Here is a 20,924-nt window from a genome sequence, read left to right as displayed (position 1 = left end):
ATGGCGTATTCCCTAAGGACCTTTTCTTGCACGTCATGATCAGATCTGAGCTGATTGCTATTACTCCTCATCACCAGAAACTTTATCCCCCTGAGGATGGTGGGGATGAGGAGCCTTCAGGTTCAGGATAGTGAGGCCTCCAGGGGAACTAGGTGAGCATTGATTCGTATTTGTGTTGACAACTTACCTTCAAGTCCAAATCTATATAAATTACAGACTCTGGAGAACACCACTTACTTGTTTCTCTTCTCAGTCCTAATTCTTAGAGTAGACTGAGGGGCAAGGAAAAAATGCTTATCAGAAATGCTGAGAGAACAACCAGCATTCTTCTTGGACAGAGACAAATCATGGGTGGGGAAAGCATGAAGGAAATGGAAACTTCTCAAGGATCAACATAGGAAGTCTTGCTCTTTGGAGACCTTGCTATGAGTCTTCAGACAAACTTGAACTTGGAAACCAGCAGCTCCTGCCCGCTTGGGGTCAAAGATTTGAGGTTCATGGTCAACATCACCTTCTGCTCCCGCTTCTAAAGATCCTACTCCAGAAGCAATGGCTATGGAAAATGACTCCTCCGTTTCAGAGTTTATCCTTGTGGGATTAACAGACCAACCTAAGCTCCAACTGCCCCTTTTTTCCCTGTTCCTAGTGAACTATGCAGTCACTGTGGTGGGAAACATGACTTTAATTAGCCTAATTTGCCTGAATTCACACCTTCACACTCCCATGTACTTTTTTTCTCTTTAATCTGTCATGCATTGATTTCTGTTATTCATTTGTTTTTACCCCCAAAATGCTGATGTGCTTTGTTTTGGAGAGGAACATCATCTCTTTTGCAGGATGCATGACTCAGCTATTTTTCTTTTGCTTTTTTGTCCACACAGAGTGCTACGTGCTGACAGCCATGGCCTATGATCGCTATGTGGCCATCTGTCAGCCTCTGCTGTACACAGTCTTTATGTCTCCTAGAGTCTGTTCTCTGTTTATGTTGGGCTCTTACTTGATGGGGTTTGCTGGTGCCCTAGTCCACACAGGGTGCATGATCAGGCTCAACTTTTGTGATTCCAACATCATCAACCACTACATGTGTGACATCTTTCCCCTTCTCCAGCTCTCTTGCAGCAATACCTACTCCAATGAGCTTGTGAGTTCTGTTGTTGTGGCAACTGTTGTCATTATGTCTAGCCTCCTTATCTTAATTTCTTATGGTTTGATTCTTTATAATATCACTTGTATGTCATCAGCTAAGGGTTGGTCCAAGGCCATGAGCACCTGTGGTTCTCACATTGTAACTGTTGGCCTCTTCTATGGATCTGGGCTGCTCACACATATAAAGCCATCATCTTCTGGGTCTGTGGGCCAAGGGAAATTTTTCTCTGTATTTTATACTCTTGTGATACCCATGCTGAACCCCCTTATTTATAGCCTCAGGAACAAGGATGTCAAACTTGCTTTGAAGAGAACTCTGAAGAGGATAACAATTTGAGCTGAGCCCCTAGGAATGCCTTGGTTCCAGTGTCCATTGCTGGATCTTTTTCTCTGCTTCCTATTATTCCTGATTATCTTCCTTCTTTTGTTCTTTTTTTTTTTTTTTTTTTTTTTCTCTCTTCATCTTTTATTCTACAATCTGGGCAGGATTTGTAATGAAATATCTGAATATTTTTAGTGAAATAATGTAGGATAACCAGGTGGATTTATTCTTGGACTTCAACTTCAAACTCATCCTTCATCCTAATATGGCTGCATCTTGGTCTTTATTTCCCATACCAGATGGAGGTACTGGGCTAATGTATTTCTTATTTATAAGTAACACTGTTATTTTTTCTTATCTGTCTTCTCAATTTAAGAAAACTTGATGATTTTGATGCTTAGCAAGTTAATTTTATAGAATTTCTGACATAATTTTGTTGATCCATTTTCTATTACTGCATTGAAAGACAGAGGGATGACAAAAATCGTGGTGTGGTAAAGTAAATATTTCCAAAATAATTCAGTCTTTTAAAGAATAAATGAATGTTGTTCTAGAATTTTAGCCTCACACCTGTAATGGTACTGTAAACTTTGTTGGACCACGATTTTATCCTTATGGATACTTGAGAATGGATTTCCTTTTGCAAAAGGAGGTCTATGTACTTTTGAAACACAAGCTAAAGTTGAGTATTAGTGCAGTGGTTAAGTGTTTGGTTGTACATGGCCCTGCGTTTGACACCCAGGACCTAAACAAAGCAAAAGATAGACAGATAACCTTAATGTATAAATGGTTTTTTATGTTTATCCCTTTAAATATAAATTTCTTTATCTTGTTCTCCAGATGAGGAAATGGTTATGGGAGATGATTAAGGCTGCAGAGCAGATGATACAGAGCACTTTTTAAAATTTTTTACTCCATTGTGCATCCTATGATGAAATGGAAGGAAAGAAAGAATTGTGAAGGAATAGAACTTCTGGGGAGTCGATCAGACTGATCCTAGAAGTAGGGATCACGTGGGAACAGTGCTCTGAGCCGAGACAGGGATGATCTGCAAGGCTTTTAGGCCCAAGTAGAAAAATCCATATTTGCTACAAGTGTCTCATTTTAAAGTGTGGTAAACAGGGTGGGCTACAAAGTGTCATTCCATTTCATTCATTTTTCAAGATGGTGAGACCGAGCAGTTTGGGTCAAGTCTTTCTGGTGAGGTATGTAATTTTTTCCTTAGCAGTCTATGTAGTTTAACAAGTATAGTATATATTATGTTATTTTATTAGAGAAAATGGGTTATTCATATAAAAATGACAGGAAACTGCTCTACAAAATATTCTTATAGTGTTCTCTGCCTGCGGTTCATCGCTACCTACGTTGACTTTGGGGCAGATGTCCTCAGTAGATATGTCTTAGTCATGGGACAGCAGTTCATTATCAGTGTAACTTTCATATCTATATGAAGATCATGATTTTTGAAAAGTTCTAACACATTTGTTTATATGAATAATTTTAGGCAAAATTGATGCCAGTTAAAGAGCTTTAGTTCACCTTGATTAAAATTATTGCCAGGAAAGCAGAAAGTGAAGGATTTATGTTTATCATAATTTTTCTTACTGTTATAATGTGTATAAAATTTAATTTCTCAAGTATTGTTTCTATGTTTAGTGTCTACTTCTGCTCATTTGTTTATATTCATTATAGCATTGTTTGGGCAGAGTTTCTAAAACAGTTTGTAACTTTCTCTGAAGTACAAATTTGAAAAGACAAGAATGTTTATTAAAGAAAGAGAATGAGGTTATAAAACATCCACGTCTATAAATCTAGGGTTCTTAACAGAAAAGGAAAACGTGAGTCCCAGGCATAACTCAGGACTCATACTGGTTATCTGAGTACAACATCGTCGTCAGCAGCACATCCTGGTGGAGAATGGATCACCCAACAGCATGGCTCAGTTTGGAAAGTCAACAGGTTTATTTTAAAGGTTATATTGCTAGTATTGACTTTCATAGCTAATTGATTTAACATTGTAATCAAAACCATATTTAGTGAATCTGACATAACTTTCCTATGTACATTTGTGAATATACCACAGTGAATCTCAACATTGTGTACATCGACAAGACTGGAATCCTTATTAGAATAAAATATGTCCCATGCTTGTATAAATGTATCAAAATAGATTCTACTGTAAGGGATAACTAAAAAACACAAATAAAAATAAAAAAGAGAAAAATGACACTTAAGAATATTTATAACTAAAATTGCTTAAATTCTAGAATATTTTTAAAAAATTATATGTCAATTAGATCGAAGCTAACTTTAGAATATATAACTTATCTGGTGATTATTGAATATTTGGAAGTGTTTATGTATAATTTACTAAAATACTAGTACTCCTCTGAGTAGTTCTCATTCCTTCTCATTCATGAATAAAGTCTGGGACATAACTTCTAATGACTCCAAGGCAGACAGGATGGTAAATGGGGGCTCAGGTGGAGGTACTGTGCCCAGGCCAGTCAGGTTGGACCTGGTACAGATGGGGTTTCTCTCTGGTTGCTGTGGCAGATTTTAACCCAGAAGGAGGCTCCTGGGAAGTCAAGAGTAAAGAGGTCTTATGACTGGCAGGAACAAGAACAATGAGCTAAAATAGCTTCTCTGCTCCAAACAAAGTGGTTCCCCACCATCTGCACAGGAGCTACCCTGTCACAGGTAGAGGTACACAGCACCCTGTGGGAAAGAGGCCTTTGGGCTGCTGGTGGAGTATAGTTTCTCTTGTGCCAGGCTAGCTTATATACGGGGTAAGGGCGCAGAGTCAAGACCCAGACTTGGGGAGTTGGGTGGAAGCAGGCTGTGGTGAGCAACCTGCAAACTCATTTATTGTGGGAACAGCTATACATTTTATAGGTTTCTTGCCCAATCACAATGTGCCACGGGGGTTCAGACCACCAGGTTCCTAATGTGTTCCCTTGGTTACACTGAATCAATTTGGGGCAGTTGTTTACTTTCCTAGGTAGCTGAAGCAGAATGCTCCTCCCTGCAAGTTTTCCTTACACGCTTGAGATATTCACTGCTGCTAGCCAAGAACTAGGATTTCTCCCAACAGTGGAGTTTGTGTTTTGGATGCCCAAGGTGCACAGGGCTGAGTCTCAGGCACTGTCCTGTGTGGTAGCAGGAATTCAGATGGGGAATCTTGACAATCACTTCTCTAGGTAAAATCTCCAACCTTCATCTCCCTAGGGTAGATACTTCTGCCCATCTACAGTGAGTCTTCAAGTGGAGTGTGAGACCATTGCAGTGTGATTAATCGAATGATGTATAAGGCTTCTACAAATTAGGGGTTCCTTGTTAGTTTCAAGAACTTAAAATGAAAAAGTGAAACTGATTCTGAGTTTATTCAAAGTGAGTGTGAATTCAAAGTGTGAACGAAAGATAGCTCTTACATTATCTACATATAATTCAATTAGAAAGTTTTAAATGGTGCTAAAACTGATTTAAACTTGATCACTTTTTAGATGTCATGTGTAGGTGAGGTCATACAGAGCCTGTCTTTCTGTGTGTATTGATCTCACAGAACAGAGAGTGGGATGAAGCTTAAGAGAGGTGGGAGGTAGGTAGAAGAGGTGATGGTCAAAGGGACAAAGGTTCAGTTTGGAGGAATGGATTTTAGTTTACTGCAGGGAACAATGACTATAGTTAATGATCATATAGTACTTATTTCAAAATTGTTGAAAGGTGAACTTTAAATGTTCTCACTACAAATAAGAATAACTATGGGAAGTGATAACTATATTAATTTGTGTGATTTTATCACCCCACTATGTAAATGTAATCATAACATTACATTGTATCCCATGGACTATATAATTTTATTTGTCTACTAAATTAAAACTTAATCTTTATCATATGTCCTTTCATTATTTATTATTGAGGGTGATTATCAAAGAAATTAGAGATATAATCTTTAAAAATTCTTGATGAAGAATTACAAGTATCTGTTTCAAACCAAAGCATAATATAACTGATTTCTGATTTATTCCAGAAAGAGTTTGTATTTTTATTAGTAATTATGAAAATGTCTCATATAAGAATATTATCTAAGAAATAGGAAAAACCATTTGTCTCCTCCTAAGGATATTTTAAATTTGGAGCAATTTTATTAGTATAGTATATAATGAATATACTAGTGTTTTTTTTTTTCTTGCCATCTACAACATATTCCTTAAAAATTTTACCAGTTTATGAAACATACCATAGAATCTTACTGCATATTATGAAACCCATGTAATCACAAACCAGGTCATATTTTATTCAGTAGTTTTAACTGTGTTTAATGGGTGGTTAGGTCTCAGTAATGTAGACCCAAAATATCAGAAAATGAAGTTGTTATTTAACTTATTTTGTCACCTTTCAATCATTGTTACAAAAAATAAAAAAGGAAAATCATATCTTGGGATGAGGTAGTATATGCAAAACATAGGGACTTGTGTCCACAATATAAAATGAACATTTAAAATGCAACAATAAGGAAATAATTAAATCATTTAATTAAATTATTGATTAGGTTAAGTAAAAATGAACAAAAGGGGTGAAGATGTATGGCATTGAAGAATGCTTGACTAGAATACAGAATTCCTGGGTTCCATGCCCAGTCCTTTCCAGAACAGCAACAATTTAACTGATAGAGCACTCTTTGGTTCAATCTCTAGTATGAAAACATTTTTTTTTCAGAACATAAGGCCATGCACTCCACAATGGACTTAATGATCCTCTTAATGTAAGAATATCACACATGTAAGGTGCAACTTTGTGAATGTTCAGATCAATGGAAACAATGTCAGACCTTAAACTTCCATGATGTATGGAAAGTAACATAACATTTTTCTTTATAAAGAAAAGAGAGATTAGGTGTTGAGCTCAGATTGATGAACATCTTGAAGATTTTGAAAGAACAGTGGTGGGGTAAACACTAATCAGTGCATAGTAGAGCTTGCAGGGAGATAAGAAGGACTCTAAGGAATGTGGTCATGATGGAGGGGGAAACTGGCCATTCCCTTATCTCTACTCTTTAGGTGAAGATTGAAGCAGAGAGACTTGCGGATGTAGTAAAAGATACTCAGAAAAACACTGGAAGAGCTCCATCTGCACAGTGGCGTGCAACCTAGTCTATTAATATTCCTCTGCTTGTAGGTGCAGTGTGGTCTTTGTATCCTGTCCTACTATCAAGGAGCCAGCAAGTAGTAACATGTTCAAAACCTCTCTGTTGAGTCCTCCAAGTTCTTTCTTTGGGATTGGTAAATAGTATGCTGAAACGCAGTCCTTGGGTTGAATGGATAGTGACTTATAATCATCTGAACATTCCCATGCAAAAGGACTACATGTTATGGTGCCTAAGATAATTTCAGACAAGGAAGCTAAGTATAACTGCCATCCAGCTACTGTATTTCAAGGATCTAAAGTGTGATGTCTTATGATTAATGTGATCCAGGAAATAGAAGTTCCAGGACATGATAAATAAAGGTAATCCCAAATATGAGGATGACAGATCTTAAGAAGTCAGACTTTGTATCACAGTTAGAAGATAATCTATCAATATGGGGGTGGGTAAAGAAGCTCCTGAAAATCTTATTTAAGATGAAATTGAATACTCATAGCTGAAGGTATTAAAGGGATATTTACAAAAAATGGGGAAGAAATGGGAAAAGACAAAAAGAATACAGGGAATAGTATCAAAACCAACAAAGAAGTGAGTTATGGAAACAAAAACAATCACAGTTTATGATGGATTCGCTGTGGACATGTTTTTAAAAAGTCTCAGTAACAACAAGAATATTGATATAACTGAATTTATGATTCCAATCATATTGTTAGTAATTGTGAATGGGGAACAGGAAGAATAGCAGTGTGTATATGCAGTGGTGGTGTGTGGTTATAAATCCTCAAATTTTGAAAGTAACTGAGCAAATGATGATCTCATGATGAGCAGCCCCGGAAATCATAACAAAATCTAAATTTGGTTTTGGGCACGTTGAGCTGGTGGTATGTGATAGGTATTAAACAGAATTGTCTGTAACACAGATGTAAAGTAGGACAGATTGTATAGATAGACCAGTGATTTTCAAGCATGGAGGATTTTGGCACTGTAGGGATAAAAAGGTGGGGTTTACCCCCTTCTCCCCATTTTAAGGATCAGGTCAGCACTCTTAAAATGAAAGAGATTTATAATAGAAAAATACAATAGATTTATATAATCAAAATTTCACCTGATCAAGGAAACTTTCTTTAGGAAGACCCAGAACCCAGGCAAACCTATTTACTCTTATGGTTGGGTTTGATGAAGAGTGGGCTGCTATGTAGAAATGTGGTTAGACAAAAAGGGTATGTAATATCTGAAAGGGGAAACCCAACAAGGCCTGTCTGTTCTGATTCTTCTTGGCCTTTCTCTATGGTCTTCCTCAATGATGTAGACCAGAAGTCTTTCTGAAATGAGGCTTTAATGATCTAGTCTCAGACAAGAAAGTTCTGAGAATTTCTTCATGGCCGGCTCTTGTACACAAACTTCTATGTTTCAGGACTGACTTTGTGGAGAGGAGCTCAACTTTCAATAACCCACCTTGAGAAAGGAGAATTCTTTTAATGGTTTTCCCTGTGGGAAAAGTAGAGCACACGAAAAGGTCAGAAATAGTCTGTGTTCTGAGTCCTTCCAATGTCCTTTGGTTTAAAGTACTCAACATGCCAACGTGCCACACCTTGGCACATCATTTTCTGAGCAATAATACTTCCCAAAGGATATGTCATTATCTGGAGAAACTATTGTTGGTCACAATTGTTGTGTGAGTTTGGGTGGGGTGGGGATGGCAGGATAGTACTGAAATCAAAAGGGAAGTGTGTAGGGAGCTGTGCATTCCATATTACATAGGACACCCCCATATAAGACTCACCTTACACAAATTTCAAGGGTGCCAATGTGGAGAACCCTTGAGTCATATGAAGAAACAAATGGGGGACTGGGATGTAGCTCAGTGGCAAAGTGCTTGCCTCAGTCCTGGGTTTGATCCTCAGTTAAAAAAAAAAGAAAAAAAGAAAAATAATGGAGGAAGGGAAGGGGTATTAACACTTATTTATGGTGTTTTTGTATGTTAAGTATAGTTCTAATACTTTATGGGAATTATTTCATTTAATTCCCACAACATGATGAGATAGCTCTTATATGTTTCTCAGTTGTATTGCTTTTACTGTTATTGCTGGTTCTGGGATGTAACTATGTGTAGTATGCAAGAACTGTCATAGGGACATCCATTTTTATGATTTTCATTTTATGGATACCCACAAGTATATGTGCATATAAATGGAACCTAAAAAGTAGATACTCTGTGTGCATAGTACCATAATGATGAAAAGGTTGGATTTAAGCTCAGACTGATTTGAGGAGGTACTCCTATTGTTTTAATCTCTTTGCTACAACTTCTCTTTTAACATCATGTTAAACATATGATGTAATATTTCTTAATGCAATCCCAGAGGTTTGCAGAAACACACAAGTCCTGTAAGGTTCTGTAGGGCATGAGGAAGAAATTGACAAATGAGGCCACACCCTAATCTGCCCTGGGGATCAGGCATTCCTAGTGGAAAATAACACATTGTGTAGAATTTTGAGTCTCAAATGACCCAATGTTAGGTCTACTACACAGGTTGTAAACACAGCTTCAGTAATTTCTGCCTCCAGGGACTCACCCAATTTGGGAGGAAGGCATAAAGTACAGCAGAAATTTTTATGCTTCTACTCATTTTCCCTGGAACCACAGGGAAATAAATTCTCAAGTGAGTGAGGTGAGGTTCTGCAGGTTGATATGAGGTGGCTGTTTTCCTTTCTACAAATGATGAGTAATTACAGCAGAAATTCTAAAATAGAAACCGTGGCATCTCCCCCACAGTAGCTCTTCTAGCATGTCAGAGAAAGATCTGAGCTGACTGTTATCACCCGCTTCATCCTCAGAACTTGTCTCCTCAGGATAGCAGGGAGGAAGCCCTTGGGGTCCAGCATCAGTGAGACCTGCAGTGCGTCAGGTGAGCACTGAAACATCTTTGTCATGATAATTTTCCTTCACAGCCAAAACTATAAAAATCATGGGTTGTGGAGAAAACCACCTTTTTTTTACTTTTCAACCTTAATTCTTTCAGAATGAGGAGGGAAGGAACGATGTTCAGAGACACTGCGGAGTCAGCAAGCATTCATCCCTGATGAGACACACATGAAGGGTGGAGGAAGCAGGAAGGACCTGGCAACTCCTCAAGGAGCAACTCAGGAAACTGTACACTTCAGGGTCCTGGCTGTGTGTCTTCAGACCACCCTGAGCTTGGAAACCAGCAGCTCCTGCTCTCCTTCTGGGGTCAAAGATTTGAGTTTCATTTAAACATCATCTTCCAATCTGGCTTTTAACGATCTCACTCCAGAATGACAGCTATGGAAAATGACTCCTCTGTGACACAGTTTATCCTTAAGGGATTAACAGACCAAACTGAGCTCCAACTGCCTTTGTTTTTCCTGTTCTTGGTGAACTGTGCAGTCACTGTGATGGGAAACATGAGCTTAATTGTTCTAATTTTCCTGAATTTGCACCTTCACACCCCCATGTACTTCTTCCTCTTTAACTTGTCCTTCATTGATTTCTGTTATTCATTTGTCTGTACCCCTAAAATGCTCTTGTGCTTTGTTTCAGAGAGGAACATCATCTCCTTTGCAGGATGCATGACTCAGCTATTTTTCCTCTGCTTTTTTGTGAACTCAGAGTGCTACGTGCTAACAGTCATGGCCTATGATCGCTATGTGGCCATCTGTCAGCCCCTGCTGTACGGGGTCATCATGTCCCCTAGGGTCTGTTCTCTGCTGATGTTGGGCTCTTACTTGTTGGGGTTTGCTGGTGCCATGGTCCACACAGGGTGCATGATGAGGCTCAGCTTTTGTGATTCCAACATCATCAACCACTACATGTGTGACATCTTCCCCCTCCTTCAACTTTCCTGCAGCAGCACCTACGTCAATGAGCTTGTGAGTTCTGTTGTTGTGGTGACAGTTGTCAGTGTATCTAGTCTCATGATCTTAATCTCATATGCTTTGATTCTTTATAATGTCATTCACAGGTCCTCAGCTAAGGGTTCATCTAAAGCCATGAGCACCTGTGGTTCTCACATTGTAACTGTTGGCCTCTTCTATGGATTTGGGCTGCTCACTCATATTAAACCATCATCCCCAGGATCTGTGACCCAGGGGAAACTTTTCTCAGTGTTTTGCAATTTTGGGGTTCCCATGCTGAACCCCCTCATTTATAGCTTCAGGAACAAGGATGTCAAACTTGCTCTGAAGAGAACTCTGAAGAGAATCACAAATTGAACTCTCCAGTTGGACTGCCTTGGTCCCTGTTCCCATTGCTGTTTTTTTTTTTGTTTTTGTTTTTTTTTTTCTGTAATTCCTGCTCTTCTTAATCACTTTCTTTCTATTTTTCTCCCCTGCCCCACCTTCATCTTTCATTCTATTCTATAGTTCGAGCTGGAGTTTTACTGTAATTTTTGTTTTCACACTATGCTATGTGACTATATGGGCTTATTCTTGGAGTCGGATAAGTTGTTCTTAGTACCAAGAAGACACCAAATTTGTCTTTATTCCTTGTGCAGATGGAGACCCTAGAGTGAAGTCTTTTCTATCTGTATGGAAGACTATCTAGTATGTTTTTGTATGTCTTCTCTATCCAAGGAAAGTTGGTGAGTTGAATGCTTTCTGACAAGTTTATTTCTTTAATCTTTTCTTGAGACTATATTGTTAGGTCCATTTTGTGTCTCAAGGTTTTATTGTCTAATAAATGCCTTAAGAAAGAGGGATCACAACGTTGTGGATGTTTAAAGTAAAAATTCCAAGAATTATTCAGGTTACTTAAAGAATGGTTCTTTTTCTAGATATTGAGGCTCCTATCTGAAATGGAAATGTGTACTTGTAGTGTTTATTTGTATTAGTATTTGAGGATGTCCAATCCCAACCCTCTTTCCAGGTTTCTCAGACCTCACCAATAATTACAATGTATTGGTCAATTGATATTTTGACAGACACGGACTTGATGTTTTCACCAGTTTGTCTCTGATCTCTAGATTTTTGTCATTGTTTTAAAATTTTCTTAATGGTATTCCTCACTACAGATAGTAACAATATTAATGTCAAGATTTTTTCCTGCTACATTATAAGGATTATCTTTTGCAAAAAGAGTTCAATTTATTATTTTAAAAACAAACAAAGAAACAAACAAACAAAAAAACCTCTTACTTAGTTCACAGGTAGAGAGATGCTTAGTATGATCCTGGATCTGATCCTTTGCCCACCAACAAAAAAGGAAAAACAACAAGCAACTCCCCATTTGTATGGGTTTTTGTCTTTACCCTATTAAACATAAATCTCCTCATCTTATTCTATAGATGATAAAATGTTTATGTAACTCATTCAAAGACTAACTATACAGAGCCTTGTTTTCAATCCCATTATGCATCCTGTAAAGAAATAGAAAGAAAGAAAGGAGAATTTTGAAAGAACAGACAGAACTTTTGGAGAGTTGTTCAGAGTGAACCTAGAAGTGCAGAGTATATGGGAAAAATGATCTGAGCCAAGATACCAACAGTAGAGAGATAATATGCAAGACTTTGATGCCCTGGTAGAAACATCCACATCAGTTGTACAGGTTTCATCTTAAAATAAGGTCACTTTTCATTAGTACTATTCATATATTTTGATTGGTTTATAATAGTTATACATAACATTAGGATTTATTTTGATATAACTACAAATGCTTGGAGTGTTCTGCTCCAATTAAGTTCCCAGTACGCTTATTCTCCTCCTCTTCCCTTTACTCTACTGAGCTTTCTATTTATTTACATCAAAAAATAGAGTCCAGTGGATGTATGTAAAGGTGAGATTCACTGTAGTATATTTATGTATGTGCCTATTAGAGTTAGGTTAGATTCATTCCACTGTTTTCCCTTTATCCTGTCCTTCCTGTGACTCAATCCTCTTCTTTGACTCCCCTGATCCTTCTTTTGTTTTGATGGAATTCCCCCAACCCATTTCTTTTCTCTCTTTTCCCTTGTAATTTTAGACTAGCTTCTGTATATCAGAGAAACACTTGGAATTGGAGACTATAATGCTAAGTCCAATAAGGCAGACTCAGAAATTCAAGAGTTGAATGTTTACTCTGATATGCAGAAATAGTACTTTTCAAATCTATTAGATATTATAGCATTGTTTGGAGACAAAAATGGATTATTAATATAAAAATAATGGAAAACTGCTCTACAGATGTTTTTATTGTGTATGTTGCACAGAAATGTTGTTGCACAGAAATATTGTCTGATGTTCATTATTTCCCTGAATTGGTTCAGGGCAGATGCTCTTCAGTGGAAAAATCCTAGTCACAGGACCCCAGTCCAGCATCACTGTAGTTTTCATATTTATATAAAGATGATTTTTGAAAAGTTCTGAAACATTGATTTATATGAGTAGTCTTAGAAGAAAATGATGCAAGCTATGAACTTGAATTGACTCTCCTTAAAATTATTGCTCCTAAAATAGAATGTTAAGAACTTCTACTTATAAATTTATTTATTACAATGCATTTGAAATTTACTTTATCTAGCATAAGTCTGAATGCTTAGGGTCAACTTCTGCTTTTCTTTTGTTTGTATTCATTATGGGTATGATTAGACAGAGTTCTTAAAACTGGTCTGAAAATTTCTCTGAAGCACACATTTGAATAAAGATATAGAAGACAGAAGGAGGTATAAAACATCCATGGCTATGAAGCTTAGGTACACAACAAAAATTTAAAATATTAGTCACAGGCATAGCACAAAACTTGTGGTCTTAGTACCATGTTGTTGTCAGCAGTGCATTCTGAAAAAGAATGAATCATCCAATAGTGTGTCTCAGTTTTATAAAGCCTACAGGGTTATTGTACCAGTTGAATTGCTGGCATTTATTGCAAGTCTAATTGAGTTAACTTTTTAGTCAAATCCAGGTTTGATGATATTTCTTTAAAATATTTTAAAATTTTAATCAATTAATTTTAATTTATTTAAAATTATTTAAATTCAAATGCAAAATTTTTAAAGGTCATGTGATTAAACGAGAAGAAAAATAATTTTAAAGCATTTTAACTTATTTGACAATTATGAATATTTAGAAGTGTATGTGTAATTTGTTAAAAATATGGATTATTCTTTCTTATCTTCTTTATGTTTGATAGTTCCCTATCAACACAATTTAAGTTTTTAAAAACCATCCTTAAACCATATTAACATATATTAAGGACCTTTAATTTTTTTAATGTAAAAACTTTTTCCTATTATAGTAATTTAAATAGGTAGGTAAAAATTAATTTAAAGGAGCAATAACCTGAGATTTAACTTCCTGTGAAAAAATGAAATTAGAAATCTCAGGTACTTCATATTCTGGTACTCATGGAATAGTTCCTATTTCCCACCTAGTTCATTCCATCACTCAAAAGTAATGAAATGCCATTAATCTGATATGTTACCAACATTTTAAGGTACTTCTCACACAGTTCTTCCTTGTCTTTCATGAATAAAGACCAGAACAAAGCTTTCTAATCATTGCAAGACAGAAGGGCACAGGTAAAGGCACTGTGCCCAGGCCCGTTGAGTTGGACCTTGTATAGCTGGGGTTTCTGTCTGGTTGCTCTGGAAGATTGCGGCTGAGAATGGGGCTCCTGGGAGGCAGAGGGTCTGAAGTGATTGCTCACCAAGAGTTTGGCAGGAGCAAGAACAATGAGATAAACTGGATTCTGTGCTCCATTGTAATAACCTAACCAAAGAGGTGCCCTACCACCTGGGCAGCAGTTGCAGCAGTCACAGGGAGAGGGACAGGGTTCATTTTTGGCAAGAAGCCTTTGGGTTGCTGGTGAAGGATACTGACCATCACTTCTCCAGGCAAAACCTCTAACCTCTATCTCCCCAGTATAAATACTTCTGCCCATTTCTAGCTGAGAGTTGTGCAGAGTGTGAGGTAATTTCAGTGTGATGACTTCAACAATGCAGAAGACTGGTGCAAATTCAAGGTTCTTTTTTTTGTTTGTTTGTTTGAAACACTTGAAGTAAAAGAAGTGAAACTGATATTTGCTCAAAGTTAAGTGTGTCAACAAGAGAGAAGAGTTCTTACATTATTTAAATATAATTCAAGTTCAAAGTTTCAAATTGTGGTAACAATGATTTAAAACTGGATCACTAGATTACATGAGATCACACAGAACCATCTTTTTGGTGCCTCATAGAACAGAGAGCAGAATGAAGAAGAAAGAGGAGATTTTGGTTAAAGGGGACAATGTTTCAGTTTGGAGGAATAATTTCAGCCTATTGCCAGGTCTGAGGCCTTCAACATGGGCTCCAGCTCCCTTTCATTTTATCCTCCGAGGGTATTTATCCCAATAAATGTCTTACGGTATACACTTCTTGACATCTCCTTCTAAGAACTTTAAATGACACAGAGGGCTTATAGTAAATGCTGTTAAGAATTAGTATAAGGCAGTGATAATCAAGATTTCTTTGCTTGAAAAACCATTTTTTTTTTGTAATAAATATAGACACATAGATGTGTGGAACAGAGTTAGTGGATTACAGAGAGATACTCACTAATGCAGTCAAATGATTTTTGATTAAGCAAAAAAGTAATTCCATTGAGAATGTGAAATCTTTTAAGTAACTGATTCTTGAAATATGGTGTATCCTTACAGAAAACGATGAACCTTGACTTCTAACCTACAACATGTACAACAATTTCTCTATTAAAGAATCAACACCATACACAAAAAAGCTTAAACTATAAATCTAGAAGAAAACATTGGAAAGTATGTCAGTTAGGCATAGGTTTCCTATAGATATACTAGAAAACATTAAAATGAAAAGAAAAAAAGGATGATATAAACTTCCTTAAAATGAGAGCATCTTTTTATAAAAAACAATACTCATAGGAAAAACATGGGATGGAAGAATATTTGCAAATCATGTACCACATAACAGTATTATGTCCAGAATGCATAAATACTCAAAAATGAAAATATGTCTCAATAATAACAAGACCAAATGATCAAAGAAAAAAAATCCCAAAAGAAGGCATGCAAATGGCCAATAAACACATGCAAATATGCTTAACTTGCTGCACCTGATTAATTGTGTAGACAGTATCTGGATAGTTCCCTAACCCACCATGCTACCTGCCCTCACTGCATTGCCTAGGCATTGCCAATAGTGTGCCTGGAGCACTTGTCAGGCCTCATATCTGGTCTCCTTTGGGAGAAATGTCTATTACAGAAGGTCAAGCATCAAATCTAGGTCACTTTCAACCCTTATTTAATCCAATCAGTAATCCTGTGGAGCTCCTCTTAGATTCTAGTATCTGGTTCTCCTTCCTTTTCTATTTTTCCCACCAATCCTGGGAATGGTAATTTTTCTTCTAATCTATAAACCTTTATATTTTCTCATTGTTAACATTTTGCTCTTTGTCCATTATAATATTGGTATAACTAATAAATACCCTGTCTTAATATCCTCTGTTAAAATTGCATAAAATGCTACTTATTCTCATTTTAATATTTGAATGGAACATACTGTATACAATTTTGAAATACATTCTTCTCATGGCACATGATATAATCAGTTCTGATTGACAGACCAAATCCTTGACAAGGATTCGTTAAAAAGAGTGATTTGTCTGTAATCATTTCAGCCACCTAGGGATCCCGTTATTCCTTTCTTCACTACAAGGGAGAGACCATCCAATATTAAAGCCAAGCAGAACCAACTAGAATAAAAAGTGGGAAGAGAGACCTTCCAGGCTTGAAGAAAACAAATTTATGTCCTTGAAATATCAGTTTCACGAAACACCTTTTGCTGAGGATTACTTTTTTACATATGCAGTTTGAATTGTGTTCCTATCACTTCCATGAAAAAGCCCTAAATAGGCACCTGGTGCAAAATTGTGTGATAGCAAAATAATGCAATTATCCCTGGGAAATTCTAAAGAGGGCAACTTTAGATTCACAGGTACTGAGTATGAAAGTGGCTCTGAAGTTGGTGTTTTTCCTCTGGGAAGCCTCAATTAATTCATCCCACCCTTTGGGTTTCCTATGTGTGATGCCTGGTTCAGAGGGTGATTGTAAAAGCGAACCAAGGGCATGTACTTCAAGAATTCAGCATTGTGAGTGGCAAATGGTAACTAATGGTGGTTCAAGTATGTCTTGTAGGACTCAGGGACTTGGGGCCAGGCTGATATCATTCTATTTATATTCACAGAGCCTTGCAGATTTATGGGGAAAAAAAGAATAAAGGCTATTGGATAAAAATATATCAGTAGAACTCTGAAATAAGGAGAGAATATGGAGTTTCTGTCCTCATGCATCATCTACTCTGAGTAGAACAGAGCTGCTGGAGACCTGGTGGGTTTAACCAGCAGTGAACCTGCTCAGTAAGCTCCTGGGTGTTGTCCCAACCATGGAGTTAGAGGACACTGCTTAGCTAGGGCAGACCTAATGTAAAGAGTTTTCTTGCTCCTTCTTGACAGTACCAACATGGTAGAAAAGAAAGGGAATTTAAAAAAATGCCATTGACTCACAAGTACAGAAAAACAAAAATGTTCTGGAGAATTACAACAAGCCATAGGTTTAGAAGTTAAGAAGTAATAAATGAGCATTATTTCTTTGTTATCTTCCTGACTTTCAACATTCACGGAGAACGCAGAAAACCAACAACTCTGATTTAACACTCTACTCTTTCCCCCACATGCTCAGAATTTGGTGGCAACTAGGTATCTTTAAAAGTGAAGATGAGATAAATAAGTGCAATACTTGAAATTTTTTAATGAAACAGTTAGATATTAAGATCTATTGTACCTCTTCATGCAGCCAGCTGTCTGTCTTTGCTTATGCTCAGTGAAGGACTAGAAGCTCATTTATTAAAGAAAGTGAAGCAGAGTTCCTAATCAGGTAACTGTAAGTGCATGTGAGGGAGAGTTTACCATATTGAAACAAGGAAGAAAATGTTGATGCCTCATAAATGTTGATGCCTTCAGTCTTCCCTTACTTCAGGAGCATCAGAAGCTCCTGAAAATTTTATTTAGGAAAATGAAATTGAATACCCATGACTGAATGTACTAAGGGAACATTTACAAAAAAGTGGGGAAGTTGGAAATCAATCAGAGGAATAGAGGGAAGAGTATGAAAACCAACCAGAAGGGGGTTATGGAAATGAAAACAATGAAAGTATATAATGGACTTCTTTTTAAAACAGTCTTCGTAATAACAGACATACCGATGTACCTCAATTTATGAAGATTATCCTATTGTTGGTTATTGGGAATGGGGAACAGGAGGAATATGGGTGTGTGTATGCAGTGTTGGTGTGAGCAGTACAAATGTCAAAGGAGAATCTGCAATAGGCGTCCAGGCAATAAAACTTTTAGAGTAACCTTAACGTGAGGAAAAGAGACAATAAGAGCTGGTCTATGATAGTCCAGACCTCTAAGGATGTGAATCCTTCATGTCTTTGAAGACTGAATAAAGACAGAGAAAAGGAATTGATGAACTTAAAAAATGAGCTGAGGAAGGGCAGTCCTGAGAATCATAAGAAAATGTGAATTCAGTTTGTTTGGGGCACACTGAGCATGAAACACATACAGAGATATTAAACAGAACTCTCTGTGGGGTTGACATAGCAGGAGGTCAGGTTGTACAGAAATACCAGTAGTTCTCAAACAGGGACAATTAGGCCCTGCAGAGATGGGAAGTTGTGATCCTTTTCTCCACCCTCATCATAAGGATCATGGTCAACACTCTTAGGATGAAAGACAGGTTAATGAGAAAAAAGAAAATAACAGATTTGCTTAATTGAAATTTTTATGTGACAAGCGGAATTTCAGAAATGAAGATTCATAAACCAGGGAATCTATTCATTTTTATGAACCGATCTGATGAAGAATGGACAGTTCTATAGAAATGCAATTGGACAAAAGTGTATGAGCTAATGTAATATCTAAAAGGGGAAACCCTTCAAGTCCTGTCTTTTCTGATTCTTTTTAAAGTCTCTGTGTATATATTCCTTCCTCCTGATATGGACAGAACCCCTTCTAGAATGTGGCTTTTATGATCTCGTCTCATACAAGATCTGAGAATTTCTTCATGTCCAGTTCTTACTCAAAAAGTAAGGGTGAAGGTGAGAGTAGTATTTCTACAATTTAGGACTGACTTTGAGGGAAAGAGGGTCTATTTTCTATAACCCACCTTGAGGAAGGGCATTCTTGATTTTTATGGCCTTCCCTGTGTGGGAATCAGAATAGGAGGGAGAAGCACATCACAAGTTCAGAAAGAGATTTGTTCCAGAAAGAGAGTCAGAATTTGTTTAGAAAAAGACCTTGCATTATTCTTTGGTTAAAAGTACACATCATGCCAATGTGTCATACATTGGCACAACTTTTTCTTAGCAACAGTACCTTCCAAGGGATATGTCACTGTCTGGAGAATTATTTTTGGTCATACCTGGTGTGTGAGTTTGAGTAGGGTGGGCAGGAGGAGAGTAAAAGTATTTAAAGGGAGGGTGAAGGGATGCCATGCATTCTATATTATACAGGACAGACCCACAGCAAGACTCACCTCACCAAATTTCAGTAGTGCCAAAGTGGAGAATTCCTGATTCATATGAAGAATCAAATGGAGGAAGGAAAGGGGTAATAACACCTATTGGTCTGTTTTTATCTAGCAGACACAGTTTTAATATTTTATATGAATCATCTCGTTTAATTCCCACAACACAATGTGATTCTAATTTTATGATAATTTTATTTTTTTGTTTCATGGCTCAACTTGAGGTCCTCCTGTATTCTAGGCAAGAACTCTACCATGGAGACATACACCTTGCTCTTTCTGATAACATTCCTTTTATAGATTCAAACAAATATAAATGTAGGAACTGGGTGCTGTGGAACATGCCTATAATCTCAGCTCCTCAAAAGTCTGAGGGAGGAGGGCTGCAATGGAAACTTAGTGAAACCCTGTCTCAAAATCAAAATTAAAAAGGAGTGGGGACTTGGTTCATGTCTGTAATCCCAATGACTTGGGAGGCTGAGGCAGGAGATTCACAGCAATTTAGCCTCAGCAATTTAGTGAGACTCTCAGCAACTTAGCAGGACTCTGTCTCAAGATAAAAATTAAAAAGTGCTGGTGGGTTTAGCTCAGCGGTAGAGTGCCTCTGGGTTCAATCCCCAGTACTGCAATACAAAAATGTAAGTGAACTACATTTAGTGAAGTGATGTTACATGTCTACAGTCTAATAGGAGCATGAACAAGCTGGACTTAAACTCATGCTGACTTGAGTCTTACTCTAAATTCTTTCAATCTCTTTGCTACAAGTTTCTGTTGATAGAGTTAAATATACAATTTAATGTTTCTTAATGAATCCAGAGGGTTATTAGGAACATTCTAGGAATGGAAAGTGACTCTGCCTGGACTTTCCTCTACATGGTTCCTCAATGCTTCAGGAGGAGATTGACAACAGGGGTTCCTTTGTAATCCACCCTGGGGAATAGGAATTCCTGGTGGGAAGTTATATACTGAGGAGAAGATTGAATCTCAAAAGATCCAACGTTAGGTCTATTATACAGGATGTAAACATGGGCTCATTAATTTCAGTTCTGAAGGGACTTATTCAACTTGAGAGCAAATTATAAAGGAGGACAGTGTTTTCTGGGTTTCTAATTAATATTCCCAGATCTATGGAGCATGAAATAGATTCTTATGTGCATTGTGGAGGCTCAGGTAAAGTTGTTGTTTTCCTTCTTTCAAGTGAAGAGAACTTCAATAAGATATTTTCAAATAGAAATCCAAGCACATTCTTGAGAGTTTCTCTTCTAGCATGCAAGAGACAGATCTGACCTGATTGCTATTACCTCTCTTATCGTGAGAAACTTTGTCCTTACAGGACACTGCGGTTAAGGCCCTTGATGTGCAGCAGCAGTGAGACCTCCCGGAGAACTAGGTGAACATTGAATCATCTTTTCCTGGATACTTTCTTTTTAAGTCCAGAGTTACATAAATCATGGAAGTGGAGAATACCACTTATTTATTATTCTTTTCAGTTCTAATCTTTAGTGAAGACTGAAGAGAAGGGAGGAAATGATGTTCAGAGATACTGGGAGGCCAACTATTCTCCTTGACTAGAGACACACTTGTGGGAGAAGCAGGAAGGAAATGGCAACCCTTTAAGGATCATCATAGGAAGTCTTGCTCTTTGGATGCCTTGCTGTGTGTTTTTGGACAACCTCAAGCTTGGAAACCAGCAGTTCCTGCTCACCCTCTGAGTTTGAAGACTTGGGCTTCCTTGTTAATGTCATCTTCTATTTCTGCTTCTATAGATTCCATCTCTGAAGCCA

At 37.3% G+C, this 20,924-nt stretch overlaps 1 protein-coding gene and 1 pseudogene across 2 annotated transcripts; both read left to right on the top strand.

Moving 5' to 3' along the window:
* Positions 1–549: 549 nt before the first annotated feature.
* Positions 550–1,483, top strand: LOC306640348 (olfactory receptor 8C8-like; annotated as a pseudogene). Its single transcript has one exon. The product of its transcript is annotated as an olfactory receptor 8C8-like (transcript).
* An 8,437-nt stretch (positions 1,484–9,920) lies between these two features.
* Positions 9,921–10,847, top strand: LOC306640357 (olfactory receptor 8C8-like; the record flags this gene model as incomplete). Its single annotated transcript, XM_079104558.1, has 1 exon — positions 9,921–10,847. One exon carries the CDS (start codon positions 9,921–9,923, stop codon positions 10,845–10,847), a length of 927 nt encoding a protein of 308 aa, XP_078960684.1.
* Positions 10,848–20,924: the final 10,077 nt, after the last annotated feature.

The sequence above is a fragment of the Sciurus vulgaris genome (assembly GCF_902686455.1).
Source record: "Sciurus vulgaris genome assembly, chromosome: 11".
NCBI classification, from domain to species: domain Eukaryota; kingdom Metazoa; phylum Chordata; class Mammalia; order Rodentia; family Sciuridae; genus Sciurus; species Sciurus vulgaris.
Note: the sequence above shows the minus strand (reverse complement) of the source record. Positions and strands in the feature narration are given on the sequence as shown.